The 15728-nt window shown below is 35.9% G+C and overlaps 1 protein-coding gene across 1 annotated transcript in view; it reads left to right on the top strand.

The window, feature by feature from the left end:
• The window catches only part of Cdk7 (Cyclin-dependent kinase 7), a 39627-nt gene that overhangs the window by 13143 nt on the left and 10756 nt on the right, over positions 1-15728 (top strand). Inside the window, exons 6-8 of the mRNA XM_069823776.1 lie at positions 4157-4334; positions 8278-8450; positions 9147-9262. Of these exons, the coding sequence (XP_069679877.1) occupies positions 4157-4334; positions 8278-8450; positions 9147-9262 (467 nt within the window). The remainder of the gene's footprint in view (positions 1-4156; positions 4335-8277; positions 8451-9146; positions 9263-15728) is intronic.

Here is a 15728-nt window from a genome sequence, read left to right as displayed (position 1 = left end):
TCTTCTCTATATCCACATTTCAAACACTTCTAATATTTTCTCTCCACTTCTTCGCAACATCCATGTCTCTGTCATACAGTGCCACACTCCATACAAAGCTCTGCACTAGTCTCTTCCTTAGCTAATTTTCAATAAGTCCGCAGAAGATGCTCTTTTTTCTATTAAAAGCTTCCTTTACCATTGCTATCCTCCTTTTGACTCCCTGGCAGCAGCTTATGTTACTACTTACAGTACACCCCAAGTATTTGAAGCTGTCCACTTGTTCTGTTCCCTAATTTCGATTTCACACATTTACCTCCTTTATTTTTCTCCCTATAACCATGGTCTTCGTCTTGTTGGCATTTATCTTCATCCCATACTGCTCACAGATGCCATTTAGTTCCAGTAGCATATCCCTTAGTACAGTAGTGTCAGAGTTGTAAGCTCCGAAACCGGTTGTGGTGCTAGAGACGTCCAGTCGGAGCGTGAACTTGCTTATGTCTGTGGAAGCACCGGAGCACGCAACGAGTTATAGTGGAGCGCTCCACTCCGTTTAGGCTGTGTCTGACAATGCTGCCTTAGTATCATCTCATATTCAAGGAACACCATATCATAAGCAAATATTATACAGTTCATTCTTATTTCTCCTATTATCATCCCTCCCAAGTTTTAAACAGTTCTTCACTAAATCCTCCAAGCAGATGTGGAACAGGGTAGGTAATAAAGGTCATTTTCGTCGTACCCCTCTTCCTATTCCACTTCTCTCTGACATTTATTCTCCTATCCTGACATTGGCTCATTACATATAAAGATTACTGAATACCTTCCACTCTTTCCAATTCACATCCATTTTCTTCAGAATTCCCATCAGTTTATTCCAATTCTCTCTGCCAAAAGCCTTTTCTAGGTCCACAAATACTATATACACTTCTTTATTCTTCTCTAGGTATTTTTCACTGATTGTTCGTAGCAGTCCAATTGCATCTCTTGTACCTTTCCCTTCCTGAAGCCAAACTACTCTTTCTCCAACTGTTCTTCCATCTTAGAATATAAATGTCAATTCAATATTCACTAGAGAATCTTCGCTGAGTGTGATATCAGGCTGATAGTCCTAAACTCGTTACATTTGTTGGCATTATTTTTTATTTGGTATTGGAAGCAACACTGTCTCTGCAAAATCTTCAGGCCATTCACTTTTCTCATATATTTCGTTGCATAATTATAGAATATCTTTCTTGTCTTCATCCAAGCATTTCACTAATTCAATGGGGATTCCATCAACTCCTGTTGCTTTCCCATTCTTCTTTTCCCTAAGTGCTAGTTCAACTTTTTCCCTTGAAATAGAAAATCCTTTTCGTTTTATAGCTAAGTCACCTGGACGATTCCCTGTTTCATATAACTCTTCTACATATTTCGTCCATATGTTGTTGTTGTTTTCTAATGCCAGGTGTTTGACAATAAAGTCATTTGACCTCTTGTACTCCAATATTTTTCAAAGCTATTGTCATGGTTAGCCACTGAAGCACAGATTTTTTCGTCATTATGTTTAGTATTCCTTGTTTGTCTATTATTTCATTTCCGATTTCTTCCTCTATCAACCACATGGATTTTTTGTTTTTATTTGTCAAGTTCAAACATTTTACTTCGTGGTACATTAAATCATATCTCCCTTTTCTCTCTAGATTCTGTATGTCTTTATATTTCTCTTTCATCCAGTTTTCTTCACCTTATCAGTCTCCCTTCTTAGTTCGTTGTTAAGTTTTCTGTAGCTCTTCTGTGTTGATATTATTCATTTTCTCCTTTCCTCCATCTTCTCCAACATTTTCCCTGTGACCCACCTTCTCTGTATCCTGTTGTTTCTTATGCTCTTGTCTGAATACAGCTTTTTAGATGAATCCAGTACTCATTACTATTCTCAGGTGTGTTTTTTTATATACGTAATATATATGTATATATTATATATTTTAACTGCTTGCATCCATCACACAACATGTAAGGTCGTCAACACAAAAGAATCCCAACATTGTCAGTAATTATTATTTTAAAAATAAAAATGTAATAGTGTTTTTACAAGCACTCACCAGTCTTAAAGATGATGTTAAAAGTGTTGATCTGTGACAGCCACACATTTTTAACGTTAGTGTAGGAAATTCCTTATTACCTAGCACAATTCCTATCTTGTTTCAGAATCATTTTCTTGGCATGTATTTTCTTGGTGCTGTTCCAGAGTATGGGAATTTGTCCTGTTCGTATTGTCTTTAGTAAGCTTCAAAAGGTAAAAATCACAAGGAAATAGAGCCAGAGATTGCGGTGGCAACAGATTTCTGTATATTAATCTGTCAAAGACATCTCCTAGCTACCTGCAGCTGTGTTACACATTTTCATTATGTGCTTTGCACTGTGTACACAAGTATGAAATGATGGCTTGAGATGACATTAAGATAATATTGGATAAACATCAAGACAATTGGACTCAATTCCCTTTGGAAGAGGGTTAAGTGTTCTTTTAGGTCCGTGGCCATGAGCAAAAAGTCCTTTGCTGATCGGGAATGATTGTTTCTGAGCTGAATGTAGAATAATAAGTATTCATGTTTCTCCTGTACACACTGACTGCCTGACAAGTGCAGAGAAGCTGTGTAAGGAATTTTGCAGAGGTCAGAGTTCTTGGTCATTCTACAGTACATAATCTTGTTAGTAAATTTAGAGAGACTGGACACAAATTTTAAAAGTCCAGTTATATAAATCTATAATCAGAGCTATAGTTACTTATTGGTAAGGTGTCTGACCTCTGATAGATAATATGCTAAAATGCTTATGACTTGGATAAGAAAGATTTTAGGGATAATTTTTTTTTAATTTCACGTGACAGTGGTCATTGGAGAACTAAAGATAATATGGAAATTATCAATAAATTTAAATTGCGTCATATAGTAACAAAGGATGGTGAAAAAAAAATGAAGGAAAATTGGAAGATAGAAGAAGAAAAGGAAGATCCAAATTGCAATGGGTGATAATGGGGTGAACTATCTGAGGGAACGGGAATTAAAAGGTGAAAGATGGAGGAATAAGGCACTGGATCTTGAGCAATGGTCATCAGTCATAAAGGAAGTCAAAGCTAAAGTTATAGAGCCATAGAACTGTAGGATTTGGGAGGGGGGAGGAGTGTACAAAAGAAAAGGTGTAAAGTTGCATACACACATAGCAAACGAACAACAAACAAATGATGAAGCAAAACTTCATGTTCGTTTGCTGTTCGGAGCAACATACAAATCATCAGCAAATTATCAGAGAACATTTGCATTTACTGATTATCTGCAGTAATAGCAGACGAAGATATAATTATAGCAGGTGTAGCCGTTGTTATTGTAGGCAGTTTAACAAAAAGAAAGTTAAAAAACTAAAGGTGATGCTGGGAGACGCCACTCTACGAAAGTCGCAATCAATATAGAGGCACTGACTTGCTTAATGATTTACGTCGAATTGAATTGGGACAGTTCCACAACTTCTGTCGCATTTCAGAAACAGACTTCGAAATATTACTGTGCAAAATATGGCCATACAGTTTCCTGCTTTCGATATACATCAATAAGTTTGATAACAGCTTCTTCAGTCCACTTCAGTTTTGACATCCTGTTGGTGAAATTAAACTAACCGCTGCATTCTGCTACAAACTGCAAACAAGTGGCAAATCCTGTCCACAATGAATACCAACTTCCTTTGATGTACCGACAAGCAACAGATCACTACTGAAGGCAAATCAAATGATCGGTTTGCCTTTGCTGCATCATCCACACGTTCCTATTTCAATCGGTGAATGCATTCATTTGTCGTTCATTGTTTGTGTGCTCTGTGTGTATTCACCTTAAGAGGAATGATATGTTTTAACTCAGAGAGCCATAAGGATACAATGTCATACAAATATAAGTATTTTATTTTTATTTTCAACATAATAACAGCACATAGTGGTAGTGATGAGAGACTTTGCAAGGGTTTTTTTTTTTTTTTTTTTTTGCAATTACCTTGTGGGCCATACAGTGAAAGCCAGTAGCACAGCTGTATGCAGTTAAAAGTGCTGCCTAGCAGTAAAATTTTAATTTGGGTGTACTGTAGTTGTACCAGTTTATGGTGGTAGAGTAAAAGATTTTATATGAATAAATACATTTTTTTTTTATTACAGGGCTCCTGAACTGTTGTTTGGTGCTAGAATGTATGGAGGAGGCATTGATATGTGGGCCATTGGTTGTATTCTTGCTGAACTCCTACTAAGAGTTCCATTCTTTCCTGGAGAGTCTGACTTGGATCAGCTGACACGGATATTTCAGGTTCTTGGCACACCCACAGATGAGACATGGCCTGTTAGTATCGCAACATTGAACTTTAATATTAATAAGTAGGGCACCGTAAAATGGTAACTAAAATAGATCGAAGTTGGTAGATAAAACTACTGTAATTCGTGACAAAAGTTTTATTTAAATATGTAAATCGTGAAAAAATGCGCTATTTAAATATTATATAGATAATAAAAAAAAGTCATAATCGTGAAGAAAAGTTTGAATTCAAACATGGAAATCACCTTAAGAAATTGGTACTAAAACAATCATTCCCTTACAGGCTTCTCCCGTGTTAATAATAATAATAATAATAATAATAATAATAATAATAATAATAATAATAATAATAATAATAATTCTTTATTTATACTGGCAGAGTTAAGGCCATAGGGCCTTCTCTTACACTCTACCAGGTCACAAAATATTCAAGCAGTTAAAATTTAACAAAAAAGTTACAGAAAAGAATACTAACATATTACAAAGAGAAATAATAATAGCATAATAAAATCGACACTAAACAACATGAAAATAATACCATAATAGAAAAAAAAGAAAGTAAAATACATTGGAATATAGCAAAAGCAACTTATTTAGCACAAATGGTTAATTGGAAAACGTAAGGAAGAATATAACAAAATAGAATATAATAAAATAATAAAAAAACAATGGGGAAAAGTATCACTTAAATATCAAAAGCACTAGGCCTGTGTTCATTTGTAGACTATCACAGGCCACTTGGCTGCCGAATTATCAGAATACATTATTCCTTAGTCTTCGTTGTGTACCCTTGCTGAAAATATGAATATCTTTTACACATTTCTTCTTATTGTGTTAGTGTGTAATGAATCTAAGCAATGCACATGCTCGAGACACAGCTTTTAATTTTTCACAGCTGAACAGTCATACTTTCTGCATAATAAAACATGAAAGACAAATCCATTTTCATACTTTTTTTAATGTTTCATTGTCAAAAATAAAATAATGAAATTTCGTGACCAATGAATATACGATTCAGTGATCTTCTTTAAAAAAATGCGTTTTAATGCTAAAAATTGCTAAACTCACAAAAAAAAACAAAGCCAGGGGGAACGAGCAAAATTGGCGACAAATCGCGATCATAAAACATATCTACATAACGAGTCTCGCTCATATGTATAAATACAGGGTTTACAAGAATGAATGATGGGGTTTTATGAGTGCACTATGAAGCATGTATTATGTGTAATGGATTGAAGATGCTTGTAATTAGTTCAGTAAGTCAGTTTGCTTTCACGTCATTGTTGCGAATCTTACCAGATTTCTGTCATAATAAATCATTGTTGCATAATTTAACATTAGTAAATTTGCGTTGTGTGTTATTACAGAAATCACAATCTGCATACAAGTGATCTCTTATAGAAGTGCTCATTGTTTTCTTCAAACTGTTTCTTTGTGTTATTTGAAAAAGCTGCATGTTTCTCATGGTTGGCAGAAAACAAATCTGTGATTGTGGTACAGCGGCAATTCTGACATGAGTACAACAAACATCCTCCACGTGAGAATAATATCAGGCGATGGCACAAACAGTTTAAGGAGACCGGTAGTGTGCAAAAATGAAAAAACAATAGGAAAGCCCAGAACATCAGAAGAAAATGTCGAAAGAATCCGACAGTCCTGTGTTCAGAGTCCTCAGAAGTCCTTTCCATGCCATAGTCTACAGTTAGGTATTCCTAAGTCAACAGTTCACGTCATGTGGAAGAGATTGAAATTACATCCCTATAAAATTCAACTCTTGCATGGAATAAAACCACAGGATAAGCTGCTTAGGACTCAATTCGCTGCTACCATGCTACAAAGACTTGGTGGAACTCGGAAAATCCACATGTGATACATGAACACATTCGAAATTCTCCTAAGGTCAACATTTGGTGCGGCCTAATGCACAACAAGATTTTTGGTCCATTCTTTTTTTGTTGAAACAAACATCAACTCCATTGCATACGTAGACATGCTACAGAATTTCCTATTTCCTCAAATCAAGAAAATGGAAATGGAGTTACAAATTATCTTTCAACAAGATGGAGAACCATCCCATTTTGCGAACCATGTCCATGTTAAATCATCGATTTCCAGACTGATGGATTGGCAGAAATGGAACCATCCCATGGCCTGCTGAAAGTCCAGATCTTGCTCCATTGAACTTCTACCTTTGGGGCTCTGTCAAGAATGAGGTCTACAGTGAAAGAATTGAGAATCTTGATCATCTAAAACGAAGAATCAGATAAGTAATCACAAGCATTACACCAGATGTTCTTATCAGAGTGTGGGCTGAAATTGAATTTTACTTAGATGTCTGTCATACTGGTAATGGTAATCATATTGAAATTTACTAACGTTATTTGAAAACGTGAGTTACAGAACTAATTACAAGCACCTTCAATCCATTACACATAATGCATGCTTTACAACGAACCCCACCATTCTTTCTCAGAAACCCTATATTTTAACTCTCTGACTCAATTAGCAGAAATTCGTGATAAAATTATTCGCAAAAATCGAGTGTACCTAATAATAAGTAGAGCATCTAAACAAGTGGTTGCCAAACTTTTGACACCTGCGGCTCCCTGTCCCTGCTAATCATTTAGTGGACACCCTCATGACAAATATACATACAGGAGTCTTTTAAAAAGAATGAACCGATTTCATTAAGCTATATTTCCCAAACAGACAGTAGTACAAGATTGCAACCAAGACACATGTATTTGACTAATGTAGCAATTTTGTTCCCTCTCCTACAAGTGTTCAATATGACCACCACCTGCAGCATGGACAACATCAAGGCGATAGGCAAATTCCTCCCAAACGCGTTGCAGCATATCACGATCCACTGAGTTGGTCACAAATATTATCCGCTCTTTAAGGTCATCCAGGGTAGTGTGTAGTGGCAGAACATAAACATTGTCCTTGACATATTCCCACAGAAAGAAGTCGCAAGGAGTGAGGTCAGGGAATCTTGGAGGCCATGCAGAGAGAGCACGATCCTGAGCACTCCTGCGACCAATCCACCATTGAGGCACTGTTCCATTCGAAAATGTTCGCACTGCTCCATCCGTTTCCTCTTGTCAGCATGTGTCAGTGCCTGAACCAGCTGCAGTCTGTACAGTTTCATGTGTAGACGTCTTTTCAGAATATGTCAAACAGTGGAACCACTCATGGCTAGCTTGAGCTATGGACTTCCGTGAGCTCCGCTGAAACACCTCTTGGATTCTCCCCACATTTTCTTCTGAAGTTCGCAGTCAGCCAGGACTTTTTCCCTTACACAAACATCCACTGTCCTTAAATGTTGGCACCATTGTCGGATGTTCTTGGGTGAGGGACTGTACTGCATATTGTTAAATCTTCTATGAAAGCACGTTCCACTGTGACCACAGAATTGGTTCTCGCGAACTCAAGAATACAGAACGAGTTTTGCTGAGGTATTGACATTCTGAGACTCATGCAGCAAATGCTGTGAGCAGCAGGTCGGGTTGGTTCAGAAGGAGGGGGCACGACAGAGCACTCTACCGACAACTATTCGAAACTTGAAAGTACACTCTTTGTAATAGCATGCGACTCATTACCCTGCATTGGTTGCGTACTGCGAAATAAAGCTTCGAAATCGGTTCATTCTGTTTGAAAGACCCTGTTATATAAATAGGGTAAAGTCTGATTGTTACTTTTATATTTGGTTATGTGACTATAGATAGAGAAATGAAGCTCAGTAACAATAAAGATAAACTCGTTTATATACTAAAAATATTAAGCCTATGTGGATGTTGTCATTTTATCATATCTAACCACTAAGTGGGCACATGGCAATATCCTCAGCGTAGCACCCTTGCCAAAGTTTTGCAACATACCTGGGATCATGGCACACACTTTGGGAACCACTGATCTAAACAAACATGGCTTATTGTTACCAAGTAATATATTATTTGTTATGTTACAGAGTGTAAAGGAATTGCCTGACTATGTCCAGTTCAAGATGTTCCCTGGTACGCCTATGCGGCATATATTTACTGCAGCAGGTGATGATTTGCTTGACCTGTTAGCAAAATTGCTATCAGTGTGTCCACTTGACCGTTGCAATTGTCATGAGGCACTTCAGTCTCCATACTTCAGGTACGTTTTTAACAGAATCTTATACGCATTCTTTATTTATTGAAACTGCCTCTCTAACATTTGAAAGCTTACACCTTGGAAGATTGCAACGTTTTTATTAATATCTGTTTTCAAGTTTTAATAGTGATTTGTAATCTTGTGTTTGTGATTTAATAACATGTTACTTTTTTTTCTAACTTTTTCCTTGAGCCAAATTTTGATTTTCTGGCAGTATACAATAACAAATATGAAGTGCTGAAGATTCATTTATTTTATATTTTTATTGGAAACTTTATTTGTCAGATTTAACGTATGAAGGGGTACAGAGTAAAAACGAACAGAGTCACAATTTTGTTAAGGGTGATGTCATCATCTAATTCAGTATATTACTGCAAAATTTATTGCTGTTCCTAATGAAAAAGTAGGAAAGGATGATTGTATCCATAGTGATAATTCTCCTTCACCAGTTTTGATAAGAAAAACACATAAATTTTGCAGTAATGTACTAATGATGTCGTCACCCTGATGAGAATTGTGACTGTTCGTTTTTTCTCTGTACCCTTCATATGATATTTTTATAGATCATTATAATGTAATAGAAGTATAATATGTAAATATAATTTTTTTTTGTAATTTATGTAAAACGCAAATCATTGTTATGTCAACAACATTTTTATGAGTGCAATGTTGTTTACTCGTGAAATATTCTTTTTACAGCAACAAGCCAGCACCAACACAGGGTCCTCAGTTGCCTCTTCCTTCTTCCATTCGCCGTGTCAATGAACCCGAAAGACCTAGTTTGAAAAGAAAACTTTTAGAAGCTACAGATGGAGGTTGTATTTTGTACATACTTATAAGTATCAAATTACTACCACTCATTAATTAGTTCAAAAATTACATATGCAAAGAATGGTACATCTGCCCTCATTTGTCTCATTTTGAAATAGAGATTTCGTTATTGAAATTAACCTCACTAATTATGAAATAGTTGTCAGTTTTATCTCTTTCAGGATCAATGTAGCAGCTTTCCAAAATACCTATTACTATTATTATTATTATTATTATTATTATTATTATTATTATTATTATTATTATTATTATTATTATCATTATTATTATTATTATTATTATTATTGTTCTTATTGTTATTGTTATTATCATTATTATTATCATTATTATTATTATTATTATTATTATTATTATTATTATTATTACAATATGATCGATGATAATGATAATAATGATTAGAGCTGTCGATCAAATAAAATTTTGATCGGTTAACCAGATCCCTTTAATCTACTAATTGGCCAGCTAATCAAATTTTAATCAATTTTAAACAGTGTTTATAAGTATGAACAGAAAACTTAATAACATTTTATAATAATTCCATATAAGCTATAAAGAAAAATACACTTTCGCACAAACATTTTTAATTTTATAAATTAAAATTAAATAATTATTAAGAAGCAATTGGCACTGATGATTTATACAAAAAGTTTGAAAAAAGTTTCCAATTTACACTTATTTAGTCACATCTCTTTGTTCTGTTCAAACATGTTAATACATTTACAGTACTTCACAAGTTTATTCGTTATTTCTGCTCTTTAACACATGATACAGGCCTCTGATATCACTGTGTATTACGTTTTTTATGAACCCCACCACAGTTGCATTCTCCAGATTGTGAGAACCATGGGGAGAAAGGATCTCTACTCTCTACAGGAAACATCTGTGTCATGCTGTCATCTGGCAGATGAGACAGGTGGTAGGAATTTTCCCCCCTGCAGCAAATAACACATGAGGCTGTGCCAAACTGTGCCAGACTTCTAGCTGTAAGATGTACTGAGGGGGAGAAAGGCAGGTAGTGACTGCCCAGCATGGTAAAATTTTTAACTTGAGGGCGAAATAGTGAATGACGTGAAATTGAAGGAGGACACATCAGGCACAATAAAATGATAAATACACAACAATTGTCCCCCCCCCCCTGCTGTTGCCTGTGCGGTACTACCAAAGCAGTGTCATATCACACCTGACAAGGAAAAAAGAAACACACAAGTGGAGCAACAAAGGAAAATAACACTGAACATGAAAAATCTGCTTATTTGCAAATAAAAAATGTCCATGAAGTGTTCATATGCCTTGATCTATGGAGGTCTTGCTCCCCCATCTGTGCTCGTTTTATTTGGTTTACATAGTCCAGATCAGCTTACTTAAGGATCTCTACTGGAACCTAAACATTTTTCCCCTGTTACTACATATGCTAGTGGATTGTAGTGATTTTCTAATTGTCAGATCGAATTTTCTTTTACTAAATTTGTTTCAAATTTCGGGTACTGGCAAATTACTACAACTGGCAGTTATTTTCTAACTGTTATGTTGGCAGCAATAATTTCGATTTGCAGTAGAAGGAAACTGATGAAATGAAAGTAACTAAGCATGTGATCTAATAATGAATTAATAATACCGGTATTAATATTAATATCAATACACAATTCAGTTCTGTTGCTTTGTGATTCCAATTCAACTCTATATTCAGGTACATATAATTAAGTAAGATACAGCTTATAGACCTACTTGGTATGAAACATGCACGTGGCTAATGGACAAAGATATATTTCACACTATAATTAATTTCTTTCGTGTTCACATTTTTATTAAAATATCCAAGAGAGGAAATAACATGGTACAATAGAATCTCTTGTATCTGGAAGCTATGGAACAAAGCCAGTGCCGGATAACCGAATTTCCCAGTTAATTGGATAATATTTTATAGGTTATTTAAATACATACTTGACATGTTTGTTCGGAGATGCCATCATCTTGCAAGTACTGTTCCCAAACCTACCTACTATAGATCACTTAACTGGTTATTTCGAAAAGGGGCTAAGGTCGTGAAGTAACTGTTCCACCATTTGTTGAGCAGGCAAGAAAGTACATATTCACCTAATAGATATTTGTGCTCCCGAAAGAGGCACATCTATAATGGCATATAACAGAATTTTGTGGAGTGAACACAATAATTGTCCACTTTAAAAGTGGCAGCTTCCGGTGATCTAAATGGCTGTTTTTTTTGTTTAGTTTGTGCAATGATTGTACGAACATTGATAATACTGCAATCTAGTAGTAGTCGTAGATTCAGGTGCCTCATTCAAAAATGTAGGTCACTACATCAATTTGTAATTTATTTTCTAATTTTCCCTAATTTTTATTTTCATTTTCCTTATTCAAAAGTGCCATTATTTTGGAATTGCCGGATATGTGGGTGCCAGATACAAGGGATTCCACTGTAGTAACTTTTCCAAAAAAGAAAGTGCTTGCCATTCAAAGTACTTACACTTCACAAGGTTATATTTAATATATAGGCCTGTAATGTACTGAAAAAAGAAGACGTTAAAAAAGAAATTTGTGCACAGAGATGGCAATTATAACGAGAATAGTAACATTAGGTGTAAGTATTTTAAGTAGGCTATACATTTCAAAATGGTATTCTGCTTTCGGAATTCGCCCTAATTATTTCACGTGATCAAACTAAATACATTTTTAGGTTAGGTCTCATGAATCGTAAACTGTTTAGTCAAAGCAATGAATTTCATGTTGCCAGACAAAATATACATTTTACTATTAGGTCAGACTAATCTTAATTACCAACATAATATGCAAGAAGTCCAGGAAGGAAATATGCTATTTCATAATTTATTGAACCATTTAGAGGAGATGTGATAAATAAGTAAATAAGCAAGACATTGTTATTGTTAATACTATAATAATAATAATAATAATATTAATAATATTATTATTATTATTATTATTTGAGTACGTAGCATTGTGATTTTACCTTATTTGGTGATATCTGGTATTAGTTGCAACACCGAAAAGACGGCCAAATTAGCCTTTTAGAAACTATTCTTACATAATCCTCATTGTATGTTCAGACAAAAAAATTTAAATTATGGTTTATTTAACGACACACAACTGCAGAGATTATATCAGCGTTGCCACTACCTGGGCTGGGATCGAACCCGCAAACTTGAGTATAGAAGGCCATCGCTATACCGACTACGCTACCCAGACCGACTGTTCAGACAATTTGAGCAGTCATTCGACCAGTTCGATCACACATTGTGAATGTGCACATGGAGGTCTGTTTTTTTTGGCCAAAGCAATGTCTTCTTTGTGGAGGTGACACAGACGAGCAGCTTTTCATTTAACTGCCTCCAGTCTTAACTGAATGATGGATCGGCAGGTAGCTCCTGCTCTTGTGAGGAAAGGTGAGCTCCATTGTAGGCTGCCACCACATGCCAAGATGCTTGGTCCCTCCTGTTGGTCATCAGAAGGCGGGATGTCCCAAAGCAGTTTGGAATTGCTCATAGCCTCGGGATTTTGACCATCTGACCTAGAGTTTCCACCCCGGGGTTGGTCTGGTGTACTCTGTCTCAATAGGGGCACTAGCTTCGTTTGCAGAGTTACTGACGACTTGTACCACTGCTAGAGATCCGTCAGAATGTGGGGCGCCTTGTTTCAGTGGATTCATGTGCAGCCCCTCTGTGCAACACCAAATTTTCTTATCTGAAATGGGGACACGTCTGTCGTTTGAGGTTACTGTCTCCAAGGTATTTAGTTCTAGTGTTGCAAAAACTTGAGGAACCTTATTGGGTCTGCCCAGAGAGGGAGAGCCATTGACAGGACAGAGAGGTGCTGACATCATTCCTCTTTAGCAATGTCTCCTGCTAAAGGCCTGACAGGTGGTGTCAGTTGTTACTTTTTGCCGAGGTAGCTCTGGCTTAATACCGTCCCCAATTTTGGGTTTTTTAACTAATGGTACTACTGCACCATTCCCCAAACTTAGCTCACCTTGATGGGTAGTTCAGTTGTGTTGACATGTCTTGCAAACATGCGGTCCATCAAGATCGCATCAGCATGAGCTATGGTGCGACAGGGATGTTGACAGTTTTTGTTGTGCCTGCAAGAGTGACTTTTGGTTAACCTTGTAAGTCCTTCATATCGGGAAAAAAATATGTGATCATAACCAGACATCGGATTCTAGGGCAAATGCCTATTTTGTTTCTTTAGGAGAAAAGTAAAAATAATTATTAATATTTGTGTTTCATGGAAATTGAAAGGTATTCAAAGAGTTTTATAGTGCCCTAAAACGGTTATTAGAGCCTAATTTGTTAATATTCGCCTAAAAATGCCTAACTCACTGTAAAGTTTCGCATTTTACTCTTACTTTTTATAATTTATACATGCATTCACTGCGAAATTTAAGGCATTTAAAAAGTGGAAAGTTTGCTTCACACCGGCCATGAAACCATTGATAAAGGAACAAAATGTTTTGAATCTCACGACACTCGCAATAGATTTCACCGAATTTAACATGTTTGGAGGCATAAATGCCGACAAAGAACCAACCTTAGTTTTGAAGCAGGCAACAATCACAACATGTGCTGCTACCGATTCAGAGATATACTATACTATAAAAATGACTGTTTTCGGTCTGAAACCGATTAGCTGTACTGCCCTTCAGAGTGTCATAAAATCACAATTTTTGGAGAAAGAGTGTTTTTGAAATATTTATGAAAAGTCGTAAAACTGCGAATTAGTAGGGTAAACCGTTACAAAATATTTAAAAGAATGGCCCTCCTAGTGTTAACACTACCAGGAAATGCAACAATAAGTGGAACTTTGTATTTTTGTCCAATTGAATCTCGGTAACAACGGTTCATTTGAATGCTCATTAACAGTTGCTCTTTCCCTCACCTTATTTGTGTTGAGAAGTTTTGAGCGGTAGGACGTTTTCCTGTGAAGTTTAACACGATAATGCCGAAAAATATAAGTGCAAAATCTACATTGATCCGGCAATGGCTAACAGAATATTCAGAATTCACTTATGATGGAAAAATAATATTCTGCAAGATTTGTAGCAAACAGGTATGTAACAATAGTTGAAATATATAAATTCTATTAATTTTAATGAGTAGGCCTATAATATTTATACATTGACTGAGCTATCCTGAGATATAATTCTTTTTAAGACCACTACACTTTAACCTTTTAAATTCCGATAGTTAAAGTATTTGCAGGTCATTAAAATTTTGATTGTTCGATCCCACTCACTAACTTTGTGATAGAAATACGGCAATACAACAATTAGGATTTTATTTTAATTCAGTTTACTTTACATTTTTAGATTTCGCAAGAAAAGAAGTGCCACCTAAAGCAGCATGTGCAAGGAGCGGCTCATAAGGCTAAAGCTCAGCAGAAAAATCAACTGCAACAAACTTTACTAACACAGCCTACTTCATCCAATCTCAGCAGCAATTTCTATGCTGATTTAACCAGAGCGTTTGTTGCTGCTAACATTCCCTGGAATGCAATTGAAAATCCGGTTTTAAGACAGTTTTTACAAAAATACTGCAAACAAAATATCCCATCTGAGTCGACCCTAAGAAAAAATTACTTGGACAGAATATACAATGAAACTTTAGCTTCCATTCGGGAGGATATAGGTGATTCTTACATATGGGTCTCTGTGGATGAAACCTCAGATCCTATGAATAGGTATATAGCAAATATGGTAGTAGGAAAACTTAGTCCTGATGGACCTTCGATTCCACACCTCGTATGTGTTAAGGAACTTTCGAAAGTGAATAGCCAAGCCATTGCTTATTTTGTAAATAAAGGCCTACCAGTCTTTATACTCAGGTAATATAGACGATTGTAAAGTTCTGTTGTTTTGTACTGATGCTGCCTCATACATGGTTGCTGCACCTCCACTTCTTAAAACATTTTATCCTAACCTCACGCATGTAACCTGTCTAGCACATGGCCTTCACAGGGTTTCTGAAACAATCCGGAATGAATTTCCTCTTATCAATTCGTTTATTTCTAACACAAAAAAATGTTTTTGTAAAGTCCCATCCAGGATTTCAATATTCAGAGAGAACTTTCCAGATATCCCACTCCCACCTCAGCCGGTTGTTACACGATGGGGAACCTGGATTCAGTCAGTGGTGTATTGTTCTAAGTATTTTAAAGAAGTGGTCACAGTTATTGATAAATTACCTGAAACTGATAGTGCAGCATGTGTGAAAGCAGTGAAAGATTGTCTGAATGACTCACGAGTGAAAAACGATATTGCCTACATAACATCAAACTTTTCTTTCATACCTGCAAGCATTGAACAATTAGAACGTGAAAAACAATCTCTTTGTAGCCAAATAGCAATAGTAAAGGAAGCTCAAGTGAACATACATTCTGCTTTGGGCGAAACTGGGAAAAAAGTTAAAAATGAGTGGGACA

The sequence above is a fragment of the Periplaneta americana genome, chromosome 4, assembly GCF_040183065.1.
Source record: "Periplaneta americana isolate PAMFEO1 chromosome 4, P.americana_PAMFEO1_priV1, whole genome shotgun sequence".
NCBI lineage: Eukaryota > Metazoa > Arthropoda > Insecta > Blattodea > Blattidae > Periplaneta > Periplaneta americana.
The sequence above is the reverse complement of the archived record's forward strand: the minus strand, read 5'-3'. Positions and strand labels throughout refer to the sequence as shown.